Here is a 27,047-nt window from a genome sequence, read left to right on the forward strand (position 1 = left end):
CCGTTTGAGGAAACCCTCATTAAGAAATGGACAGAACCACCTGTGGTGGATTCACCAATTGCTAGATTGAATAAAGCCACGGTTATTCCTCTAGAAGACGCTCCGTCTTTTAAAGATCCAGTGGATCGCAAGATAGAAGCTATGTCTCGCACCATGTTTTCCTTGATTGGATCAGCTTTCAGACCTATAATAGCTATTGGTCTGGTTTCGCAGGCTGTAACTGAATGGACCAAGTGGTTACGCCGGGACTTAGAAGAGGTCCCTCAGGCGGTATCAGATTTGTTGGAACAAATGATACAGGGGTTACAGTTTGTGTGTGATGCGGCGTTAGACGCCACTCCATTATTGGCGCGAGCATCAGTCTCAGCAGTGGTTCTCAGGCGTACACTGTGGCTAAAAGGTTGGTTAGCCGACCAAGGTTCCAAAAAAGCATTGGCTAATATCCCCTTTTTTAGGAGAGCGTCTATTTGGAGCCAACTTAGATGAGATCATTAAGGATCTCACGGGTGGAAAGAGCACCTTTTTACCGCAAAATTTTAAAGGTAAAGGAACTCGTCAAAGACGAGGGCCTTCTTTTTCTGCTCACAAGAGGTTTTTTCGTCCCGCGGGTGAAAAAACTAAGTCCTCCAAAGCTCCTGCAGGAGGCGTCAGGGGTCGTTGGTCGGGCAAGCAAAAGCCCGCCCCCTCCAGACCTGAAGATAAACCGTCCAAAGCCTGAAGGTGCGCCCCCACCCATAACTGGGGTGGGGGGACGTCTTCGCCGGTTCCCGGATCCATGGCTTTCCAGAATCCCGGACAAATGGGTTTGTGAAGTCATAAGGTCAGGGTACAAGATCGAGTTTCGATCTCTCCCACCGGCGCGATTCTTCCCTTCCAATATCCGACTATCCCCGGATCGTTTAGAAGATCTGCGGAGAGCAGTCACAGATTTACTACAACAAGGAGTGGTAGTCCACGTTCCTTGGACAGAACGGTTTCAAGGGTTTTATTCAAACCTATTTACAATACCCAGGAAAGAGGGCAAAGTGCGTCCAATTCTGGACTTAAGGGCACTCAATTCTTTTGTCAACATAAGAAGATTCAGAATGGAGTCCATTCGCACAGTAGCAGCCTTCCTGCATCCAGGGGATGTCCTAGCGTCCATAGACATCAAGGACGCATATCTTCACATTCCCATTTTCGCAGGACATCAGCGGTTTCTACGCTTTTCCGTAGAAGAGAACCACTATCAGTTTGTGGCGTTACCTTTCGGTCTCGCCACGGCTCCGCGGGTCTTCACGAAGGTGTTGGCCCCAATGTTGGCACTTCTGCGCCAAAGAGGCATATCGATCCTTGGTTACCTAGACGATCTTCTGCTTCATGCAGAGTCTCCTCAGACCTTGCTACAAAACATAGAAATTACTATGATTTCTTTACAGGAATTCGGGTGGCTGGTGAACCAGCAAAAGTCATTTCTGGTTCCCACACAGAGGCTCGAATATCTGGGTCTAATTCTAGACACAGTCAGGACAAGAGTTTTTCTTCCGGTAGGGAAACTCCGAAAGATTCAATCAGCAGTCCAGTTGTTACTATCCAACAGCTGGTCTTCTCTTCGAACTTGCATGAGGGTTCTGGGGTTGATGGTGGCTTCCTTCGAAGCAGTCCCATTTGCCCAGTCCCATACCCGAATTCTTCAGCAAGAGATTCTTCTCAGATGGAATCGGAATCCGGAATCCCTGGACAATCAGATCCGATTGAGCAAACAGACCAGAGAGTCTCTGGTCTGGTGGCTTCGGTCTCCGATGCTCAGCCAGGGAAGGTCATTTCTGCCAATATATTGGACGACAGTGACCACGGATGCCAGTCTATCCGGATGGGGAGGAATTCTCGGTCAGTTATCTGTCCAGGGACTTTGGTCCCTGGAAGAATCCAGGTTATCGATAAATGTATTGGAACTGAGAGCGATCAGACTTTGTCTGATTCACTGGACCGAGCAGCTCCAGGGCAGCCCGGTTCGGATCCAGTCGGACAATGCCACGGCAATCACCAGGGGGGCACCAAGAGTGTCCGAGCGGCCAAAGAAGTGGCTTGCATTCTTCGCTGGGCGGAACGATTTGTTCCAGCAATCTCTGCGGTGTTCATTCCGGGGGTGGAGAATTGGCAGGCAGATTATCTCAGCCGTCAGACTCTGGATCAGGGGGAATGGTCCCTCCATCCAGACGTTTTCCACCAGTTGTGCCTACGGTGGGGCACCCCGGATGTGGATCTGTTGGCATCACGATTCAACAGGAAAGTTCAGAGATTCGTGGCTCGCTCCCGCGATCCTCTAGCAGAAACCGCAGACGCACTGATCGCCCCGTGGGGGCAATACCAGCTAATGTATGCCTTCCCTCCTCTCGCGTTGCTGCCAAGACTTCTTCGCAGGATAGAGGAGGAAGGAATTCCAGTAATTCTGGTAGCTCCGGACTGGCCTCGTCGAGCTTGGTACGCCGACGTGGTCAGACTGGTGGCGGACGTCCCGTGGAGACTTCCTCTCAGGGAGGACCTACTGTCTCAGGGACCGATCTTCCATCCTGCTTTACGATCGCTGGCTTTAACGGCCTGGCTATTGAGACCCAGGTGCTGAAGGACAAGGGATTGTCAGCTTCAGTTATTCCTACTCTAGTTGAAGCAAGGAAAGTGACTTCCAGAAAGATTTATCATCGCACATGGAAGTCCTACATTGCATGGTGTGAACCTTTGGGGTTCCGTCCTCGGTCTTATTCGATTAGTCGAATATTAGCTTTTCTGCAACAAGGGGTTGAGCAGAAACTGGCCTTGAGTACTATCAAGGGTCAGGTCTCAGCATTAGCTATCTTCTTTCAGAAGCCTTTGGCTACTCATTCCTTGGTGCGGAATTTCATCCAGGGGGTGCGACATCTGGCTCCGCCAGTGCACGCGCCGTTACCCCCCTGGGATCTTAATTTAGTGTTGTCGGTTCTTCAGAAACCTCCCTTTGAAGATATTAGGGAGATTCCTCTACCTACGTTGTCCCAGAAGGTGGCCTTCTTGGTGGCTATTACTTCTGCACGCAGGGTGTCAGAACTGGCCGCATTATCTTGACGTTCACCATATCTGGTGGTTCATAGAGATAAGGTGGTTCTTCGTCCGAATCCATCCTTCCTACCAAAAGTGGTTTCAGAATTTCATCTGAATGAAGAAATTGTGTTACCTTCCCTGTGTCCCAAGCCCAGTCATCCTCAGGAGGTTGTTTTACACTCCTTGGATGTGGTCCGGGCGATCAGGGTATACTTGAAAACGACAGACTCGTTTCGCAAGACGGATTCACTTTTTGTGATCCCAGATGGACCCAAAAAGGGGTTGCCTGCATCTGCCGCGACCATTTCTAGATGGATCAGACAGACGGTAGTACAGGCTTATTCTATTAAGGGTCGGGAGCCCCCGTTCCCTGTTAAGGCGCACTCCACTCGGGCGCTTAGTGCGTCATGGGCCTTTCGCCATCAGGCGTCAGTGGTCCAGGTGTGCAAGGCGGCTACCTGGTCGTCGGTGCATACCTTTACAAAACATTATAAAGTTGATGTAATGGCATCGTCTGATGCCTCGTTTGGCCGCAAGGTTTTGCAGGCCGCAATTTGAGGAGACCAGTGGTCTACCTCAAGGGTTTTTTTCCGTTGGAAATTTTTTTCTTTAGTCTCATTCTTTGTTTATAATGAGCCTTTAAAACTTCTAGTTTGGCACCGGTTGGGCCTTCTAGATTGGATTTGATTTTGTCAATCCCACCCCTCATTTGTGGCACTGCTTCTGGATGTCCCAGCTCTTGAGAATCAAGAAGACTATGTCTGTCAATGAGCGATAGAGAAAAATGGATTTTTGTAAGATCTTACCGTAAAATCCTTTTCTCTTAAGCTCATTGACAGACGTAGTACCCGCCCCTCTATCATTGAGTTGGGTTGGGTTAAATTCTCTGTTACTGCTTTAGAACAGAACTGATTCCCTGTAGCAGAGAGAGGGAGGATATACCCTCAGGGACTGCCCCTAAGGTGGAGCCAGAACGTTTTGTCTTTCTGCCTAGTCCTACTCCTGCGGAGACAACATAACCCAGCTCTTGAGAATCAAGAAGACTACGTCTGTCAATGAGCTTAAGAGAAAAGGATTTTACGGTAAGATCTTACAAAAATCCATTTTTTTTTTCTTCTCTCTCTGCCACGCGAGTAAACAAGGATTTAAGTTGATCGAATTTGCCAAGATAAACCGGTGATGCCCTCTGTTGAACTGCAGTTGAGCATGTTGAATGTGATTAGGGTATTGTATGGATTCCATGGTTCACAGCCATTGTTTATGGCTTTCTCTAGAGATCACTTTCTATTTTAGCCTTAAAGCGTTAGCTCACTTTTATATGTAAAGGTGAACTATCACCGTGCACCTTCTCATCCCCCTGGTCCCCACTGTACTCCCCTCCGGGGATGCTGAGCTGTCAGCCGGTCGAGTGGTCCGGGGATTTGAAGTCCCCATTCTTCTCCCTCTTCTCTGTGCAGCTCTCCTGGGATGGACCATACCATTCACTGTGCAGGTGCTGACCAATCAGAATCGCTCTGGTCTGTCCTGAAAGCATTGTACAGAGAAGAGGGCGAAAAGCAGGGATTTCAAATCCTTGGACTGCTGGAGTGGGTGCAGGGACTGTGGGGGGGGTTAAAGAAATAGGGTCAACTTTTTATTTTTTTTTAAGTAACCATGAACTAACTGATATTGAAGGCATTTTTTTTTCAAATAACAAATCTGTCATACTTAACCTGCGCTGTGTAATGGTTTTGCTCAGAGCAGTCCCAGTTGTCTTCTCGGGTCCCCTGCCAGCACTCCTGGCCTCTCCTGCCTGCCAAGTGCACCCAGAGCGAGCAGCTTGCTATGGGGGCACCCAAGCAGGCTTACTCCCGAGCCACTGCTCTGCATGTTCATTCACAAGCAGAGCCAGGCTCGGCCATGCCCCTCATTGGCTCACTGTCTGTCAGCCAACGGCTCCCGCTGCTTTCTCAGCCAATGAGGAGGGGAGATTGCAGAGAGCAGAGGGTATTGTGCACATTGCTGGATCACGATGGGGCTCAGGTAAGTATTTGGGGGACTGCTGCACAGAGGAGAGTTTTTTTTACCTTCCTGATAGAATGCATTAAGCTAATAAACCTTTAGCCTTTAGAACCACTTCAAAAATGTTATTTTATTAGTTTTGCTCTTTCTACATTACTAGCTTACAGTATTCATTGCCTTGATAACCATATTAGCATGTTACAATGTCAATCAGTCTATTATGGCACCAAATAATATTTTTAAGATGTAAAGGTAAAACTTGCCACATGTTTTAGTATATTACTGGTTGTTAAATTGTAGTTGTAAAATTTGAGAAAGCATTTGATTTATATTTTGCTGTGTTTTATTCTTTAGTGCAAGGAGAGGATGAGGCCGGTGAAAAAAGCTCTGAAGCAGCTGGATAAACCTGACAAGGGTCTGGCCGTCCAGGAGCAGCTGGAGCACACTCGGACCTGCTTGCTAAAAATCGGAGACCGCATATCTGAGTGCCTTAAATCTTACAATGATCAGGATCAAATCAAGTTGTGGAGAAGGTACAGATTGCTTTAAAATGATTGGTCTTGATGAAACCTGGTTTATTATTGAATTGACATTCTGCTGACTCTGACAGTGTAGAGCAGGGGTCCCCATACTTTCTAAACAAAGGGCCAGTTTACTGTCCTTCAGACATGGGGGGGGGGGGGTATGGGGGGCAGACTGTGGCTAGAAAGTGGGGAGAAGTTGGGCCCCATCATTGGTTTCATTGGGAGGAGATGAACCCTATCATTGGAGTCTTTGGGCAAAGTTGTGCCCATCTATGTCGAGTTTGGGAGGAGTTGTGCCCCGTCATTGGGTGAAATTGTGCCCCATCGTTGGCATCTTTGGGAGGAATTGTGCCCCATTGTTGGTGACATTGGGAGGAGTTGTCCTCCATCATTGGAGCAAAATTGGTATCTTTGGGAGGAATTGTGCCCCATTGTTGGTGTCATTGGGAGAACTTGGGCCCCATCATTGGTGTCATTGGGAGGAGTTGGGTCCCATCATTGGGGTCTTTGGGCAAAGTTGTGCCCCATCTATGTCGAGTTTGGGAGGAGTTGTGCCCTGTCATTGGGTGGAATTGTGCCCCATCATTGGAATCTTTGGAAGCAATTGTGTCCCATGGTGGTGACATTGGGAGGAATTGTGTCCATTCATTGGTGTCAGTGGGGGATATGCTCATTGTTGGTATCAATGGATAAAATAGTGACTCGAGGGCCAGATAAAAACAAGTAAATGGCCGAATCAGGCTCCTGGACCTCAGTTTGGAGACCCCTGGTGTAGAGTATACTATTGCATATAGCAGAAGAAAGATGGCAACACAATGTCATCTGTCTATTACTTTTTTTGTTTGCTACATGGTCAATCCAGTAATAAGGGGGCTTATGTGTTTTGGCTAAACAGCCTTATTCACAGCACTGTGTGCTAAAAGTAAAGCTGTTTAGCGAATCCAACTGCTTCACCAGAACTTCTGTCAATATTGGAAAATTGGAAAATTTATTTTTGTCTTTTATCATTCTGGTTTCAACCCAAAATTTGGGATTTTCTTTAAAACCACTTTACCACCGGAGGATTTTGCTGTCTTACGTTCAGGCCACTTTTTGCGATTCGGCACTGTGTGACTTTAACTGACAATTGCGATGCCTTACCCAAACGAAATTTACGTCCTTTTTTCCCCACAAACAGAGCTTTCTATTGGTGGTATTTGATCACCTGTGTGATTTTTACTTTTTGCGCTGTAAACAAAAAAATAGCGTAAATTTTGAAAAAATAAAAATATTTTTCACTTTTTTATGAAAATCCCCCCCAAAAAAATGTAAAAATCTAAAATGTTTTAAATTTTTGGCCAATTTGTTTTCTGCTACCTATGTTTGGTAAAAAAAATCACAATAAGCGTATTTTGATTGGTTTGCGCAATTATTATTGTTTGCGTTAGTTATTGCGTTTACTAACTAATGGAAAGATTTCTGTCATTTTTGGTGGTTTTTTTAACAAGTAATGGCGGCGATCTGCGTTTTTTTTTTTGCGGGACTGCGACATTGCGGCGGACAGATCGGACCCTTGACTGACATTTTTGACACTTTTGGGGGTACCAGTGACATTACTGCAGTTATCAGTGTTATATATATGCACTGTTACTGTAAAAATGACACTGGCAGGGAAGGGGTTAATTTTATTGGAGAGGGAGGGGTTAATGTATGCCTGGTGCTTACTGACGTGTGTGGTGGGAGGTGACTGAGTGACACAGGGACAAGATCGCAGGTTCAGCTATGCTGAACCCTGCAATCTGTCACTGTTTGTCACTTAGGAGATCCGCCCGCTCTGTTTACACAAGCAGGCGGATCTCCAGACTCGATTCCCCGACGATCGGGGAAGAGCAGCGGTGATCGCCGCCACTCCTCCCCTGGCCCGACTCCCGCTGTGACTGAAAACAGTGGGAGCGAGCCTCGCCCAGAAGGGGAGGAGTCCAGAGACGTAGGTCTACGTCGCTGGATGGAATCGAACCACTTTGCCGCAGTACAGTCAACGTGACTGGTCGGCAAGTGGTTAACTTTCACTTGGGTGATAAACGGGACAAAGAGAGGGTGAATTTCCCTAATGGGGGCCCAGACAGCAGTAAAAGCTACCAGCGGTTCTAATCCCTCTCCACTCTATCCAAACCTAAAAAAATGAAAGGTTAGCCTTTAGTTTCACTTTAAGTCTAACATTTTTTATTTGTTGCCAAAGGTTTGTTTGAGCGCACTTTTAATGAATTTCCAAAAAATCAAGAAGAAAAAATTTGTAGAGACAATACAATATAAAATAATAGTTTATTAGTTATAGAAACATTTTCTTTAGACTTTGATAACTAAATACGTTAGGTTACAAATTATATTTAAAAAGTGTTGAAAATTAAGCTGTAGAGCAGGGTTCACCAAAGTGTTCGATATTCCTCTTTCAGGGGGTCAATGGGGCTATCCAAGGGATCGATTAAATTTATTGGAATCAAAAGGGTGTCAGTAAATGTCTGGGGGTCAGAAGGTGGTCAATAAATTATGGAAAGTCTTAGTTAACCACTTGACCTCCAGAAGATGTACCCTCCTTCACGACCAGGCCATTTTTTGCTATTCGGCACTGCGTTACTTTAACTGAAAATGGCGCAGTCCTACAACGCTGTACATAAATTAAATGTATGTAATTTTTTCCCCCCCCACAAATAGAGCTTTCTTTTGGTGGTATTTGATCACCACTGGGTTTTTCATTTTTTGTGTAAAAAAAAAAAAAGACTTGACAGTTTTGAAAAAAAAGTAACGTTTTACTTTCTACTATAAAACATAACCAATAAAAAAAATTGAATTATCTAATTTCTTAATAAATTTAGGCCAAAATGTATTCTGCTACATAGTTTTGTTAAAAAAAATTCCAATAAATGTATATTGATTGGTTTCACGTCTACAAACTATGGGATATATGCTGGGATTTTTATTTATTTTTGTGTTTATTAGTAATGGCAGTGATCAGCGACTTAAACTGCGGGACTGTGACAATCATCAGTGACACTAATACAGTGATCACTGCTAAAAATTTGCACTCTCAATGTACTGGCACTGGCCAGGAAGGGGTTAAACATCTAGGACGATCAAAGAGTTTAATGTGTGCCTAACCAGTGTTTGTGTGTACTGTGAGGAGCTTTTACTAAGGGTTGTGCTGGATTTTATTTCCTGCTTTGCAGGAAAACAAAATCCACCTCACAGGACAGAGCTCTGCATTGTTTACATATGCGGAGGAGCCCTGTCCAGTGTCTCTCCTCCCTGATCAACAGGTGCTGGCGGACATCCATTGGCCGGGACACGCTCAACGGCTTCTGCTGGGACTAATCCCAGCAGAAGCGATGCACGCCCCCTACCTGGAAGCGCAGAAGTACAAACGTGTCAAAAATGTCAGTTAGGGGTCCGATATGTCCTCATCATTGTCACAGTCACGTTAAGAGCCGGTCCACACTAGCGCGACTTGTCAGCCTGACAAGTCGCGTTCCCTCACGGTCCATTAACCGCTACAGGACCCGTTCTAATAGGAGCGACGTGCATAGACTTCCATTATGTAAAGTCCCTGCAAGTCGCTCTGAAGTCGTGGTGCATGGGAATGCACAAGTCGCCCCTGAAGTAGTAAGGAGTCGTGTCGCCTTAGTGTGAACCGACTCTAAAAATCGCAGATCCCTGCCATTACTAGTAAAATAAATAAATAAAAATGACATAAATCTTTCCCGTAGTTTGTAGACACGATAACTTTTGCGCAAACCAATCAAGATACGCTTATTGCGATTTTTTTTTTTTTTTTTTTTTTTTTTTTTTTTTTTTTACTAAAAATATGTAGCAGAATACAAATTGGCCTAAAAGGATGAAAATTTTTGATTTTAATTTTTTTTTTTTTTGCAAAATGTTTATTTTTTTTCAGAAATGTCGCTTTTTTTGTTTTATAGCGCAAAAAAAAAAAAAAAAAATCACACAGGTGATCAAATACCACCAAAAGAAAGCTCTATTTGTGGGAAAAAAAGGACATGAATTTTATTTTGGTACAATGTCGCACGACAGTGCAATTTTTGGTTAAAGTAACGCAGTGCCAATTTACAAAAAATGGCCTGGTCATTAGGGGGCAAATCCTTCCGGTCCAGAACTGGTTAATGTCCTTTGCTACACAATTTTATGTTGGGTCTGTTGATACTGGCCTTGTTTACGGAGTGTAATTTGTGTGGTTTATCTGTGACCTCCTACCCTCCTGGGAAGGAAGGAGTGTGTACTGAGCATACTTCCTCGCCTAATACTCTGTTGGAGAGTCAGCGAATACCCCCATAGCAAAAAGAGTGGTGCTAATAACTGATTGCTGTGCATTTACTAGAAATTCTACATTGTAACAATTCTAATGAAAGCTGATACTAAGATAAAGTGCTGCTAGCATTCACTAGAATATTTAAAGCTGAAGTTTAGTCAAAAATGTTTTGTCATCACTGGAACTGGAGAAAGTGCAGAGAAGGCCAACCAAACTGATAAGAGGCATGGAGGAGCTCAGCTATGAGAGAAGATTAGAGGAACTGAATTTATTCTCTCTTGAGAAGAGGAGATTAAGGGGGGATATGATCAACATGTATAAATACATAAGGGGTCCATATAGTGAAGTTGGTGTTGAGTTATTCACTTTAAGGTCAACACAGAGGACAAGGGGGCACTCTTTACGTCTAGAGGAAAACAAATTTTGTCTCCAAATACGGAAAGGTTTCTTCACAGTAAGAGCTGTGAAAAAGTTACATACATAGTTACATAGTAGGTGAGGTTGAATAAAGACAATAGTCCATCCAGTTCTACCTGTGTAGTGTGTGGCTGTAATCATCTCACATAGCCCTGAATGTTCTGATTCTTGAGATGTACATCTAAGAGTCTTTTGAAAGCCACCATACTTCCCGCAGAAACCACCTCTTGTGGTAGAGAATTCCACAATCTTGTAGCCCTAACAGTAAAGAACCCCCCACGTTGCCTGAGGTTAAAACGCTTCTCCTCTAATCGCATTGTATGCCCTCGAGTCCTCATGCAATCCCTTCGACTGAACAGCTTTTTTTCTATGCTGAGATCACCATTGAGATATTTATAAATTGCTATCATGTCCCCCTCAGGCGTCTCTTCTCCAGGGAGAATAAATCAAGCGATTGCAGACGCTCTTCATAATTAAGGTCCTCCAATCCCCTAATCAGTTTTGTTGCCCTTCTCTGGACTCTCTCCAGCTCCAACACATCCCTCCTGAGGACTGGCGACCAGAACTGGACAGAATGTGAAATAGACTCCCTTCAGAGGTGGTTCTGGCCAGCTCAGGAGATTGCTTTAAAAAAATGCCTGGATTCTTTCCAGGGTGTACATAATATAAATGGGCTCTCATATTTATAGGTAAAGACTTTGATCCAGGGAATATCTGATTGCTTCTCGGGGGATCAGGAAGGAATTTTTGTCCCCTGCTGTAGCAAATTGCATCATGCTTTGCTGGGGTTTTTTCGCCTTCCTCTGGATCAACTGCGGGTATAGGATTGTGTATATGGGATTGTATGGTTGTGTTTTCTTTACTGTTTTTTGTTGGTTGAGCCAGATGGACTTGTGTCTTTTTTCAACCTGACTAACTATGTAACTATGTCACTTTACTTGCCTGTAATGACGTTTGTCCCATGTCATGCAGGCTGCTGCTTCTCTGCAGGGTGCCCAGTCTTCTTCCTGGCTGTGAACTTCCAGTATGGTGGGGGTTAATAGCATTGAATCTTTAAGTTGAATTGCCTTAAAGATGGTCTGACGGGAACCGACGCCCTCCTTCCTCATTGAGAAAAGCCTGTGATTTATATACAATGAAAGCAACAAGGTCTCTGGGGAGAGAATCTGGTCATTCCACTGACTCCATTTAGAGATTGTGTTAATTCAGTGTATACCAGGGATGCTCAAACTACGGCCCTCCAGCTGTTGCTGAACTACACATCCCATAAAGGCATTGTAAAACTCTGACATTCACAGACATGACAAAGCATGATGGGAATTGTAGTTCCTAAACAACTGGAGGGCCATAGTTTGAAGATCCCTGGTGTAAACAATGCCTGGCCTTTTCTCAATGGATATGTGGGGAAGGGGGAGGGGAAGGGTGGGTGGAGAACCCATTAAGACCATCTTGAATGCAGTTCAGACCAAAGAATCAGGTTTATATGTTATTAACCCCCTCTGTGCCATAAGTTCAATGCCAGGAAGAGGACCGGGTATCCCATTAAGATGATTTATACAAATAGCAGTAGCCTGCACAATGTAGGACACACTTGATTACTTTGTTTTACATTTTATTCATTTTTTTTTAACAAATTTTAGTTTTAAAAAGTGGATTTCTAACTTTGTTTACCAGTTAAACAACCAGTGGCGGCCCGTCCATTGGGGGCGCAGGGGCGATGCCCCCCTATCCATGCATCTGGCCCCTTAATCTACATGCAGGGTGCCGAATGCATGGATTCCAATGGGTTTTTTTTTTTTTTTTGAAGCACGTGATTAGAGCCAGAGGCTCTGCGCCCTGAGCCCACCCGGTTGTGTGACAATAGCGAATTAATATTTGCTATTATCACACTGATTCTCCTCCCAGCCAATCAGAAAGTGGGTCCTGAGACCCGTTTCCCGATCGGCCGAAAGGAGAAGCCATGCTATTGGCCAAGGAGGAGGAGGGAGGGAGGAAACGCAGGGGAAGCTGCCACCGCTGCCGGGAAGCCGCCGCTGTTTCTGCCAGCCCTCCATGTCAGTGCATGGTGAGTGAGCCGGCGACGGGACGGGGGGGGGGGGGGGTTGTTATGGTATGTGGGCAGGAGCTGGTGTGGTCCGGGGGGGGGGGGGTATGGTGTGGTCCGTTTTGATGCCCCCCCTGGCCCATGGAGCACCAGCTGCCACTGAAAACAACCCCGATTATGTAAGAGGACTTTCAGTAATGATATTAATAAACCTTTGATTCAACCTTCGATTTTCAACAGAAAATGTTTTGGGGTTAATAAAAAAAAAAAAATCTGAAACTTCATAAAGGGGTTGGAGAGCTGAAGGATTTGGGAACCCCTGCTCTGCAGAATTATTACTTTCCATGTAGATTGACTTGTCTCTTTTATTTCTTTTTTTTCTTTTTATTTTATTAAGAAACCTCTGGATATTTGTCTCCAAATTCACGGAGTTTGATGCCAGGAAGTTGCACAAGTTGTACAAAATGGCAGATAAAAAGAGGTCCCAGGAAGAAGAGGTAAAGGTATTTGTCTTTTCTTGTCTCTGCACGTCACTCTTCATTATATCAGAATCTCTACAACTGTAACATCAGCAATTGGGTTTACAGTATTTCCGGTAAAAGCGTGTGGCAGATGCTATAGGCTTTTCTTGATAAAAGAACATGTTTTTGTCACTTCATTAGGGAGCTGTGTGATACTTAAAGTAGAACTATAGGCAAAACATTCTTCCATGTAGATAAAGTTGGCAACCGGGTGAGGATGAATAAAATGTCTCTTTACTTCGTCCAAAGAGTACACAAGTTCCAAACAGCAGAGTTGTATAAAGTACTCGAAACCCATACTTGAGTAAAAGTTCGAGTGCTCGATCAAAAAGTGACTTGAGTAGAAGTACTAAAGTATTCAACATTTTTTGTACTTAAGTATTGCAAGTAGTTTTTTTAAAAAAATTTCTACTCAAGTACTGAAAGTAAAAGTACAAGTACTGTGTTATGTAGTTATTAAAGAAAGAAGTCAAAAGTTTGAACATCATATTGTTTTTTATTATTTCAAATGCAGCTTTTATTTATACATACAGTAGCATTTATTTTCATATGCGCTGATAATACACACGTTTTGAGCTTCATGAAACCTGCCATCTACTGTTCTGGCAGTGGTAATTTTTATAATAGTAACGAGTAACTATGCAGCACAAAAAAAAAATATTGGAGTAGAAGTATTGAAATCATCGAAAAAATGTAGTGAAGTAAAAGTGGAAGTAGGAGAAAAAAATTCTACTCTAGGAAAGTACAGATACCGCCTTTCGGTACTTAAGTACAGTAGTGAAGTAGTTCTACTTAGTTACTATACATCTCTGCCAAACAGAGCCAACACTAACACGTTTCAGCCTATCCAGGCCTTACTTATAGGCAAACATGGTAACTACAATAGGAAGGGGCAAAGTGGGACTTTTAAGGTGCAAATGATAAAGAAAAATCTGAATTCCCCCCAAAAAAAAATCACATTTTATTATACAGAGAAGACTAGGACATAACACACATCAGTTAAAATGTTAAAAGCTTTTAACATTTTAACCGATGTTTGTTATGTCCTAGTCTTCTATGTATAATAAAATGTGATTTTTTTTTTGGGGAATTCAGATTTTTCTTTATCATTTGCACCTTAAAAGTCCCACTTTGCCCCTTCCTATTGTAGTTACCATTTTTTAGGGATGTGGTGCTTCTAACAGTCCAAATCTCTGGCAATATTTTCAAAAATTTATAGGCAAACATGTTTTTCTTTTTGGAAAACCTGAGGTTTATAACCTCTGCCGGTTTACTTTTTGCCATCTGTGTCCCATTAGAGAGATTTCTCTTCACTTCCTGTCCCATAGCCAAAACAGGAAGTGAGAGGAAATCCTTTCAAATTAAGGGAATTCCTTGGGGACCCCCGTGTCACCAGAACTAATGTCCCTATTGGAAGATTTCTCCTCTATTGCTTTTCTGGGGAAAACCCAAAATTTTGAATTTTTTTCTTTTACTTTCACTTTCAATGATAATGGTAAACAGGACAAATAGAGAGGGTTAATCTCCATAATGGGGGGCACAGATAGCAATAAAAACTGACACCCAATCTGAAAAAAAAAAAAGTTTTGCCCCTAGTAATACATTTAGCCCCGGTTCACATTAGAATGCAGTGCAGGAAACCTGCGATCTGTGCGCGCTTCCCGCACCTCATTCAAACCGCACTGCCCTTTGCAATCTGTAGCGCGTGTCAGTGCAATGTTAACGACACCCCAAACACAGGTCGCAAAACTATTATGCGATTTGGTTGCAGTGTATTTCAAAAATTGGTGCATGCACTACTTTGATGCAATTTGAGCCTATTCAAAATTAATTGGCTCAAATCGCAACGCACTGAAATGCATGTGAATTGTGAAGGAATGCAGCGCACATTCCAGTGCGATTCTTAGCATTAACCGAGCCTAATATAAAAATTCCCCCTGTATGTTTTCAGCAGTAATAAGATAGTTTATTACTAATTTATTTATTGCTTTCCTGATGTAGTACTGCAACTGAATATATATATATATATATATATATATATATATATATATAATATTTTCTATATTTATTTATTTATTTATATATATATATATATATATATTATACAATATTTATATATATATATATAATATGCTCACATCTTCCTATTTGAATTGTATTTGCGGTATTTATTCAGTCTTGCCAGCAGATGGGGTATTTGGTCTTGGAGTCTATTGGTTGAGAGTACATCCAGTGCTTGTTGTGGCTCAGCTGGTTTGGCCTTTGATTTGTTACACGAAAGGTCCAGGGTTCGATTCCCCTATACCACACTTGTGGCTGACTTTGAATAGTTGCATTAATTAGCAATTTAATGTGACTTCTGTCTGCCACATAGAAGAATTGGTTTCTGCCGACAGGGCCTGTTGAGACATTGGGCTCCCTGTGCGATGACTCCATACAACTTGAATTTAGACTAATTTTTTTTCACTTTGGCCTTATTCACATGGGTGTACTACAGCGTACACCTGTGCAAGGGCTGTGTTTTGCCTCCATAGGGATGCACAGTCCCATTCATGTCAATTGATACACAGCAGCTGCATGGACACAGCCGCTGCTCCTGTATAAAGAAGATGTTTTATAAGTAGCACCACTCTCACTATATGTTTGATGTGCTTGTTTGGTGGTGTTTAGTATGTTTAGAGCTTGTTTAGATTTGCGGCCATCATTGCCACCCCTCTGGAAAGTGACCTGTGGTGTATATATTTAAAAGGCATTTGAGAGGTGGCCCAGATGTGATTTGTCACCTTCTCACTGCTTGTATTAACAAATGAAAACCCACACTACTGTAACAATGTTGCAGCGCCACACTAGTCCCCTTAATGGGTCATGTTTGGCAGCAGTACTGCAACCATGGCAGTGTGTACGGGTCATGTTTGGCAGCAGTGTGACAACCATGGCAGTGTGTACGGCTCATGTTTGGCAGCAGTACTGCATTCATTTCAGTGTGTGTGGGTCATGTTTGGCAGCAGTACTACAACCATGGCAGTGTGTATGGGTCATGTTTGGCAGCAGTATACAACCATGGCAGTGTGTACGGCTCATGTTTGGCAGCAGTACTACAACCATAGCAGTGTGTACGGGTCATGTTTGGCAGCAGTACTACAACCATGTCAGTGTGTACGGGTCATGTTTGGCAGCAGTACTACAACCATGGCAGTGTGTACGGGTCATGTTTGGCAGCAGTACTACAACCATGGCAGTGTGTACGGGTCATGTTTGGCAGCAGTACTACAACCATGGCAGTGTGTACGGGTCATGTTTGGCAGCAGTACTACAACCATGGCAGTGTGTATGGGTCATGTTTGGCAGCAGTGTGACAACCATGGCAGTGTGTATGGGTCATGTTTGGCAGCAGTGTGACAACCATGGCAGTGTGTATGGGTCATGTTTGGCAGCAGTATACAACCATGGCAGTGTGTACGGGTCATGTTTGGCAGCAATACTACAACCATAGCAGTGTGTACAGGTCATGTTTGGCAGCAGTACTACAACCATAGCAGTGTGTACGGGTCATGTTTGGCTGCAGTACTACAACCATGGTAGTGTGTACGGGTCATGTTTGGCAGCAGTACTACAACCATGGCAGTGTGTATGGGTCATGTTTGGCAGCAGTACTACAACCATGTCAGTGTGTACGGCTCATGTTTGGCAGCAGTACTACAACCATGGCAGTGTGTATGGGTCATGTTTGGCAGCAGTACTACAACCATGGCAGTGTGTATGGGTCATGTTTGCCAGCAGTACTACAACCATTGCAGTGTGTATGAGTCATGTTTGGCAGCAGTACTACAACCATGGCAGTGTGTATGGGTCATGTTTGGCAACAGTACTACAACCATTGCAGTGCGTATGGGTCATGTTTGGCAGCAGAACTGCACCATGGCAGTGTGCACGGGTCATGTTTGGCAGCAGAACTGCACCATTGCAGTGTGTATGAGTCATGTTTGGCAGCAGTACTGCAACCATGGCAGTGTGTACTAACTTGGCTGTTGGTCATGTAAACTTGCGGCGGTTGGAGGACAACAAACCCATGGCTCAACCACTCTCTAGTATCCATGTAAACACGGCCTAAGATATGCCTTTTTAATTCAGTTTATCATTTTTTGACTGTTTTAGGAGCATAAGAAGAAAGATGGGCCTCCTAGCAAGAAGCTTTTTCGACCAGAGCCATCTGGGCCCAGCCGTGACCCTCTCCCCTCACAGGAATATGGACCCCACAAACAGCAGAAGCCTCACAATATGCCACCACATCCACCACAAATGCATGGGCACGAAAGAGAAAACTATGTCAGCCCTAATAAGAGACCATTTAATAATGCAGGTGAGTAGTGTCCCCAGAGGAAAGTAAAATGAGCTACTGGCTACTAACCAGATTTATTATGGCACATTTGAGGCAGTTGTAAAAATAGGTTCTGTCATTGGATGTCATTGGGGGCGAACGTCTACAGGTAGAATATTCAGGCACTTAGAGGCTGAAGTGGCCTCCTAAACTGTCCTGTCCTGGCCAGATGCTGGGCCGTTCTGACCGGCATCAGTGATATCAAAGCATGCTGCTAATCCCTCCTGTCGATATTCCTATTGGCCCATCACCATTATGGACAGCCCTTAATGGCCAATGGGAATACACAGGAAACAGTGGCAGCCAAGGTTTTGACCATCAGTATTATAGACTGCCACACTGGCAAAAAGGAATGTGCAGCACAATAGCCAAGTGGTTAGCACTTCTGCCTAGCAGCACTAGGGTAGTCAGTTTGAATCCCAACCATGGCACTACCTGCACACAGTTTGTGTGTGATTACTCCGCGTACTCCAGTTGCTTTCCACACTCCAAAGACATGCTGATAGGTTAATTGGCTCCTGTCTTGATTGGGCCTAGTATGTATGAATGTGAATTGGGGACCCTATATTGTGACTGATATATGTACAATTTATATATAAATCACTGCGTAAATTAGCGTCTCCATAGAAGTATCTATATAAATAAAATACAAGTGTCTCTGCGTCCAGTCCCTGTGTCCGTGGGATTGCGCTACTGCGCATGTGTCCCATGGACAGCCGTTGGAGTTCAGAGACTTCGCCCGCCCTATTTCAGTCTGTTAGGGTAGGACTTCACAAACTGGGTCATGACCCAGTGGGTCACGAGCCGCATCTGAGTGAGTTGCCGGTGTTCTAAAATTTAGTCGGACCCGTGAAAATTCCGGACCCCCGTCACTTCCGGGGGACGCTCTGTCACCACCAGCTGCTGCGAGCCCCGGTGCGCATGCGCACAAGGTGTTTTCAAGGTCCGATTCAATTCTAAGACTTACGAACAGCTGAGAGGAGGAGGGGCTGAGGTGGGACGCACACATCGCTGCGGGATAATGTTACAACACCGCCGCGCAGAGCTGACTTAGAGGAGGCGGGAAGGAAGTGAATACTCATACTAAATAGTAATGATAAAAAATGTTTAGTATTTCTTATTTTTTTTTATCATTACTATTTAGTATGAGTATTCACTTCCTTCCCGCCTCCTCTAAGTCAGCTCTGCGCGGCGGTGTTGTAACATTATCCCGCAGCAATGTGTGCGTCCCACCTCAGCCCCTCCTCCTCTCAGCTGTTCGTAAGTCTTAGAATTTAATCGGACCTTGAAAATGCCTTGTGCACATGCGCCCTGGGGCTCACATCAGCTGGGTTACGACGTAGTGTCACCGGAAGTGATGAGAGTCCGGAATTTTCATAGGTCCGACTAAATTTTAGAACACCGGCAGTCACTGCTGCCAGTCCATAACAACTGCCTTTTCACATTACGGTGATGAATTCTGTCATGAACAATAAAAGCCATTTAAATGTTGTATTCAATGTACTTCATAATGCACATATATATTAAAGACTTTACATTTCATTCTGCATAATATATATATATATATATATTAGAAAAGAATAAATACAGCATGGCACTTCAGCTCTGCAGTTCTGTGGGTAATTTACATAAACCACTCCCACCAACCAATCAGACAGTAGAAGTTATCTGAAGATCTGACCACACTATTAAAAGGGGACTCTGACCACACTATTAAAAGGGGACTCTGACCACACTATTAAAGGGGACTCTGACCACACTATTAAAGGGGGGCTCTGACCACACTATTAAAGGGGGGCTCTGACCACACTATTAAAGGGACTCTGACTACATTATTAAAGGGGACTCTGAACACATTATTAAAGGGGACTCTGACCACACTATTAAAGGGGACTCTGACCACACTATTAAAGGGGACTCTGACCACACTATTAAAGGGACTCTGACCACACTATTAAAGGGGACTCTGACCACACTATTAAAGGGGACTCTGAACACACTATTAAAAGGGGACTCTGACCACAGTATTAGGCCTCTTGCACACTGCAGCTTAAAAATGCTCAGTACAGCATTTTTTTTTTCTGTGCTAAAATAGAGCCCATTAATTCTTATGTGCCTATGCACACAGTCGCGTAATTGAGCGCCGCTTATTCTTCAGTAAGAACAAAATAGAAAAATCTGCATTTTTGGTCAGTAATTTACACCTGATGTGCGCAAATACGCGCGAATGCGCGCAAATGAACCTAAAATGTCAATTGAATATCCAGAACGCTAGAATAAATTTATGCGCAATTGCGTGCATTTATGCGAATTTGCGCGAGCGCCAGAAAACGTAGATGCTCTAACAGGAGTATCGTGTGCAAGGTGCCTTAAAGGGGACTCTGACCACAGTATTAAAGGGGACTCTGACCACACTATTAAAGGGTACTTTGACCACAGTATTAAAGGGGACTCTGAACACACTATTAAAGGGGACTCTGATCACATTATTAAAGGGGACTCTGATCACATTATTAAAGGGGACTCTGACCACATACTTCTAGCGCCCGTTAATTTAACGGGCTTAATGTCTAGTTTGTAATAAATAAATGAGCTAGAGACAGTCCCATACTATCAGGAAGTTCTGAATCTTTGCCTTTCAGATTTGCCGAATACTTGACCATAACCTGAAGGTTTGATGGGTTAATGAAAGTATGTGCAATTATCCTGTATGTGCTTGTACTTCATACCTGCAGCAATTTCCCCCTTTCCCCCCAGCAACAGTCTCTTTAGGGTTTTCTGCTACTTTCTGTCCATTGCTTACCAGTAAGCAATGCTATCTTGTAGAGGTTAAGAATGACTTTGTGGTGTTTGTCATGTAGATCGCGGTGAATGGAGAGATCGAAAATTTAACTACGGAGGCAATAGTAATAACAACCAGCCATGGGGAGGAGAACGCCACCACCAACAATATGATCAACACCGGTATAAAGATCACCATTATTCTGATCGACGTCCTCATGGTGACCCTCGGAGGAATTCTGGAAACTACAGGCCAAACCCTGGACCCCGCAAGAGGCCTTATGACCAGTATAACAACGATCGAGACCATCGTGGTCACAGGGATTATTATGACAGGTACTGAGATCTCTACAGACATACAGCTATGGAGGCGATAAGCACAGAAGTGCCTAGGCCCACTCACGTAACAAGAAATAAACTACCATTTTCTGGGAGTAATTCCAGGCAAAATATTCAATGTACTACTTAGACACTTCTAGATGTTTGCTATAATGTTGAAAAAACTTCACTTTTTATGTTCAGCTTCATTTTAAAATATTTAGCGAGGCGCTAAGCTCCTTCTGGAGGCAGTAAAGTGCCTCATATGGCTCCCAAGAACCAGGTTGGAATTACCACTTTTTTTTTTACTTGGCACTTTTCTGTGGAAAGAAGACCTAAAATAGATTCTGCTCCTCAACTCATTTCATTTTTTGAGGTTTTTAAAGTTATATAGTATATAGCTCAATGTCACAGTATATAATGGCATTTAAAAAAGACAGGGAATGAGCACACAGGTCTGTTTAAAGGGGAAAGGTAATATAATAAAAGAACATATACAAACTTTCTAAAAATCGACAAAAGTATGCATCAGTAAACAAGTGCATCCAATGTATATAGATGAGGTAGAGGTCATTTGAAGACCTGCTCCTTATCAACAAAATGACATGCATTGGTGGGGGGAGGGGCAACCCATATGACTCCCTAGAGCAGTGATGGTGAACCTTGGCACCCCAGATGTTTTGGAACTATATTTCCCATGATGCTCAACTACACTGCAGAGTGCATGAACATCATGGGAAATGTAGTTCCAAAACATCTGGGGTGCCAAGGTTCGCCATCACTGCCCTAGAGAGTATAGAAACAAAGGAATGTAGCACAACTCCCAAGGGAGCTGCTGATGACAGGTTCCCCTGGGTTACCATTAGCAACAGTAGAACAGCCTGGCGTTTTTTCCAAGTGTTTTACCTGGGACAAGAATCAGTCCAGTATCTTTGGTTTTTATGTTTTATTAGGAACTTGGATAGGAGAAGGGATGAGTGGGATACTCCAACTGAACTGAACTATGCACAATAGGCAGGGACGATCTGAAAAATGCTGATTAACGCTGGTTAACGCGGAGTCTAGCTAGTCACTGCTACGCCGCTGCTTCACTTTGCCCTTGGCTGTGAAAGGAATCACTTACGCTTCCTGAGGTAACTCTATCCTGAGGCAAGCTGTCTTCTGAGGTAGACTGTACTGCTGAACAACTTCAGGGCCCTTCCTGGCACCCCCTTTATCCCTAATCTTCAGGGTTTAACTACTTGGCATCCCCTTTATTATTATTATTATTATTTACAGGATTTATATAGCGCCAACAGTTTGCGCTTTACAGTGTGGGGCAAGACAATACAGTTACAGTGCAATTCAATACAGGAGGAATCAGAGGGCCCTGCTCATTAGAGCTTACAATCTAGAAGGGAGGGTCAAGTGAAACAAAAGGCAGTAACCAAGGGGGATGGGCAGATGGATGAAATGGAGGTAGAGTTGTTAGGTGTGGGTAGGATAGGCTTCTCTGAAGAGGAGGGTTTTCAGAGATCGCCTAAAAGCTAATGGAGTAGGAGATAATCGGACAGATAAGGGTAAGGAGTTCCACAGGATTGGAGAGGCTCTGGTAAAGTCCTGGAGGCGAGCATGGGAGGAGGTGACGAGGGGGCTAGAGACCAGGAGGTTTTGAGAGGAACGAAGAGAGCGATTAGGTTGGTATTTTGAGATGAGACTAGTGATGTAGTTGGGGGCTAAGCTGTGGATGGCCTTGTAAGATGTTGTTAGTATTTTGAATTTAATTCGTTGGGTGAGCGGAAGCCAGTGGAGGGCTTGACAGAGAGGAGCAGCGGACACTGAGCATTTGGTAAGATGGATGAGTCTGGCGGCAGCATTCATGATGGATTGAAGGGTGGGTAGCCTATGTAGAGGTAAGCCAATGAGAAGGGAATTGCAGTAGTCGAGGTGCGAGATGACCAGGGAGTGAACTAGGAGCTTTGTTGTGTCTTTGGTTAGAAAGGGGCGTATTTTGGAGATGTTGCGGAGGTTGAGGCGGCAAGATTTGGACAGCGATTGGATGTGGGGCTTGAAGGAGAGTTCAGAGTCCAGGACAACACCTAGGACCTTGGCATGCGGGGATGGGCTGATCGTAATTCCATCAATCTTGACAGAGAGATCTGGGGAAGGGGCACGTGGTGGAGGAAAGATTATTAGCTCGGTTTTGGAGGGATTGAGTTTGAGGAAGTGGTATGACATCCTTTACTGTAACACTACTGTGTGAGCTGGCTCCTTGATCCCCTGACTTCTCTGGAGTGGTCCCCTCTCCTAGACAGACCCTTGGGCAAATTCTTAAGTACTCACGACACTGTTTTTCCCAAAGTCTTCTGCCCAACAGCTCCACTGGTCAACACACTGGATCTTCTGCACCACTGCTCCACACCTGGTTCCTAGGCCGACCGCCTGAACCACCTTCCTCACTTCAGCAGGAGGAGAGACAGCCGTCCACCTCCTTCTGAGACATTGCTCCCGCCAAAAGACACCCTGTCACATGCCCCTTCAGGATTTATTCCCAATCCCAGGATGCGTTGCAGCAATCCCTGCCCACTGGGACAGTCATAAACCCTGGTGGGACATTGGTTATGTTTCCTCCACTGTCCAACAAGCTCCCTTATTGGATACAGTGGGGAGACTCCCTTAGACCCAATGAATCACACCTGGAGACGTGACAGGCTAAACTAGCAGATCAGGCTCTCCTGATAAGCAGAAAGAGCCACCAAATGAATTTACCTAGCACCTACCTAGAAGGGTGCTACAGGAAGAAAGGAGAAAGGGAGGGAAGTGTAGGGGGAGGAAGGGTCCAGAAAAATAAAGTGTCCAGGGCCCATACAGGCCGAAAGCAGAGTGCTGTCTTAAGTTCAGGCTATCATTGAAGGATATCCACAGACCCCAGACTTTTAGGAATATAGCATTCAAGATTGAGGTGAGCTTCTCATGAACCATGAGTCGCTGCTTAACTTCCTCAGAGGATAAATGGTTGGTATCAGACTTTAGCCAAAGTCTGACGAGCAGCAAGAAAAAAAAAAAAAACATGTTTCCTCTGATTCCTGGAGACAGTGCTGTATCTTGGCCTAAGCCGATGGCGGCACTTGGCAGCGGGGGCAGCAAAAAAGCTGCACCCCGCACGAAAAAAGAAAAAAAACAGCCTCCTCTCGACTTCTGCAAAAAAAGGGTCCCTACCGACTTGCACTACACTTTCAGTATAATGACTATGGACTTCTTAGTCATTATACAGAAAAGTGAAATAATCCTAGGATTGCAATCAGTGGCAGCAAACACAAGTCCAAATATCTTAGGCTGCCCTAATGGGCACTGATAGGCTGTATGGATGGCCACTGATGAGGCTACACTGGTATACTGCAATGATAAGGCTGCACTGATGGGCACTGATGAGGCTGAACTTATGGGAACTGATGAGGCTATGCTGATGGGCACTGATACGCTGTGGTTGTGGTCTGTTGGTTTACAGATGATAGGGCGGGTAATAAACAGGAAGGGGTGTGGCCTTTACAGCAAGGGGTGGGTCGTATTTAAATTAGGGGGTGCACAAGTTTACTCAGGCCTAGGGCAGCACAAAACCGAAATACACCACTGCCTGGAGATCCTCAACTCATTTTGAATTTCAGATGAGTCACGGAGATGATAATCCGTTATTGGTCAGGTATCTGTATTTTGGAGGGAAAACATAGATCATTCAAACAGATTTATGATTATTCTTTCTTTTTTAGACATCATCATGACAACAAGAGGAGAAGATCAGATGAATTTCGTCCTCAAGGTTACCATCAGCAGGATTTCAGAAGAATGGGATCTGATCATCGTCCACCAATGGGATATCATGGACAAGGACCTTCAGATCATTACCGTTCATTCCATCCAGAAAAATCTGGGGACTATAAAGTAACTTCCCAGCAGTCCTCTAATCTCTCAGATCCTCGTTCTCCACCAACTCAAAAATCCCCTCACGATTCCAAATCCCCCATGGACAGATCATTAGAACAGAAAAGTACGGACTACAATTGGAACAGTCGAAAAACATAGGACACATGACCTTAGAATTCTAACGAAAGCCCACAATGGCCACTTGCTTAAAGTGGTCCTTGCTGCTATAGACTAAGCTCATTTTGAGAATTATGGGTTCTGGATAACCCACCATATAAAATGGCTCATTTTTCTAGCACCCGTGCCATGTGTGTGAATCCATCAGCTGTTTCTATCTAACATACACTTGTTGTTGAAAGGTTTTTTTTTTTTACATTTCAAGTATTTACCCCTTATAATATGTTGGCAGGAACTGGGTGATATATTAATTCTTTCTGGAAGAATAGGCACTGTGAGCATGGTCACTTTGTAATTTCAAGGCCTCGAAGATGATGGAATCTTGTGCAAATTATGTGGCTCAGATGCCGAAAATGTTTCGTCGGAGTTGCTGGCACACATTGGACTTTCAATGTTGTATTTTGCCATTAATGGATCCCACTGTTATGAAGACAGGGTCGCTTTGGCTGCAGCTTGAAGAGGTTTACAAAGAGAATTATTATCCAAACAGGCAGCTGGGGCCAATCAGGAATTTATTTTGTGATCTGGACCCAGTGACAACCCAAATGTGAGCGTTTCACAATGTCAAGCCAGAATTTCCAGCTGTCCTTAACCCTCTTGCTAGGTCACACTTCTATAAATTTGGAGATGTAAATCATTTAACTTCTCCTGAATTCTTTTGCACAAATCGTGGCCACATTGCAAAGCTAAGAAGGCTTGGAAGTGCAATCGAAATGTAATGCCTTTCTATCTATATCAGTACGGTGGGAAACCAGGTACACCATGAAAGAGAGACCTCCCCCATCTTGTATTTTTGTACATAAAATTTGGAACAATTGTAGATTATGCAAGACATCTTTAAGATCACTTGCTTTATACCACCTCAGTGTTCTTTAAATACCAAAAAATACCAATCAGGGGGTACAAGATTTCAGTATCGGCTGTTTTATGTACACATTGGACAGATTTACTGTGCAAGTATCAGCTTTCGTTTAACAGTTCTTTATGACACTCAACATTTACTAAATGAAATATGCATATTAAATTCAATATTTCATTTTCTAGGAATCCCCAGAAACGGTTATTTTCGATGGTCATTTCTAGAAATATGTACTTAAAAGCCTACGTTTCTATTGTTGGAGACTTGTCTGCTGGATGTCTTTCTCACATGCTTCAGAATGAAGCCTAATTCTATGTAACCAAAATGTGTGTACTGAAATTTTTTAAGACATTGACTCTTATGCCTCGTACACACGCATCGATTATTGGCCGTGAATTTTCGGCCAACGTCCGATCGTTCAATTTTCGGCTTGTTAGTATGATGCTTTCGACAACCGACTCCGACTTTTCGGCCGAAAAAAATCTGGTGTGCAGGCTATAAAATTTTTGCAACGCCCGATTTTCCGTCAGTCAGTACAGATTTCGGCAGACAAAAATCTGTTGAGCAAGACTGGGCATGCTCAGAGAAGAAAAAACACACAGAAAGTAAACCATCACATGACATCACTTCTGAAGTAGATTTTTGTTGGCCGAGAAAATTCGTGTGCAGTCTAGAGCACATTCCAACCAACACAACAACACTGGACAAAAGACGGCCGATCGGTCAGCCGATAATCGTTGCGTGTGTATGAGGCATTACTCTACATATGAAACTCTGTCTGTAGCTAATGACATACCCATGCATTAACAATGGTGTTAAGTTGGTAAAATTCTTATGCAGAGATTACGATCTTTTTTTTTTTTTCCCCCAAAGGTCTTCCCAAACATTTTGCCAAAATAATGATAATTGAAAATGAAAGAAATCTGAATTCCAGTATTAGGCACTTAGTAATTTGTATGCCTTTTTGCAGACATGCACCCAAAATTCCCAACTAGATCTGAGCCACAGAGCTTAACAACCAGACTGATATACTTTTATAAATATGTATAAATTTGTATACATGAGTTAGACCGCATTCACACTGGTACAACTTGGACCGCGACTTGTCAGCCTGACAAGTCGCGGTCCGTCACGCTCCCATTGTGTAGTACAGGAGCCGTTCTAATAGGAGCGACACAAGTCGCTCCGACTTAGAAAAAGGGTCCTGTACTACTTTGGGGTGACCTGGAGGCGACTTGCATTGACTTCAATTATGTGGAGTCTGTGCAAGTCGCGCTGCACGTGACTTCACAGGTTGCCCCCGAAGTTGGAGCAAATTAATGTGAACGGAGGCTTAGACTCAATAATTCCATAAAATGTCTCATACTATGCTAACCTAAGTCTCTGCATATTTTCTGGTAAACCTTGGCATGCAAACCATGAGGGTATTAAATTCATTCTTGGAACTCAATCTGGCTAAATCTTGCATGTTTGGCTAGTATGAGTTTAGGGGAACAGATTAATTAAGATAAATTAACTCAAAAACTTGAAATTGCTTGATCACAGTGAAAAATATTGGGTATAAAAAGTTAAAATATACTTTGCAACTAAGCACAATAGATGCAGCCATATGCGCAAACCACTTTAAGCCAAATAAGGAAACTGAAAGTGTATTTCCACTTTTGCAGCCAAATTTGAGAAAAGCCCACTATACGTTTCTTATGTGTCCCCAGTCACACAGTATACCTATTTTTATTTATTTTATTTTTTTATTTTTTTTTTTACCTTTTGGAT

At 43.7% G+C, this 27,047-nt stretch overlaps 1 protein-coding gene across 3 annotated transcripts in view; it reads left to right on the forward strand.

Annotated features, from left to right (window-relative positions):
* Positions 1–25,629, forward strand: part of CHD2 (chromodomain helicase DNA binding protein 2) — a 160,600-nt gene extending 134,971 nt beyond the window's left edge. For 2 of the 3 annotated variants that reach the window (XM_082254680.1, XM_082254682.1), the window contains exons 34-38: positions 5,413–5,591; positions 12,738–12,843; positions 17,017–17,221; positions 20,101–20,356; positions 24,085–25,629. In XM_082254680.1, the coding sequence (XP_082110806.1) occupies positions 5,413–5,591; positions 12,738–12,843; positions 17,017–17,221; positions 20,101–20,356; positions 24,085–24,397 (1,059 nt within the window). In that variant the 3' untranslated portion in view covers positions 24,398–25,629. The remainder of the gene's footprint in view (positions 1–5,412; positions 5,592–12,737; positions 12,844–17,016; positions 17,222–20,100; positions 20,357–24,084) is intronic. The other variant, XM_082254681.1, reaches the window with a different exon arrangement.
* The last annotated feature ends 1,418 nt before the right edge of the window (positions 25,630–27,047 follow it).

Source organism: Pelophylax lessonae (genome assembly GCF_965119305.1).
Source record: "Pelophylax lessonae genome assembly, chromosome: 4".
NCBI lineage: Eukaryota > Metazoa > Chordata > Amphibia > Anura > Ranidae > Pelophylax > Pelophylax lessonae.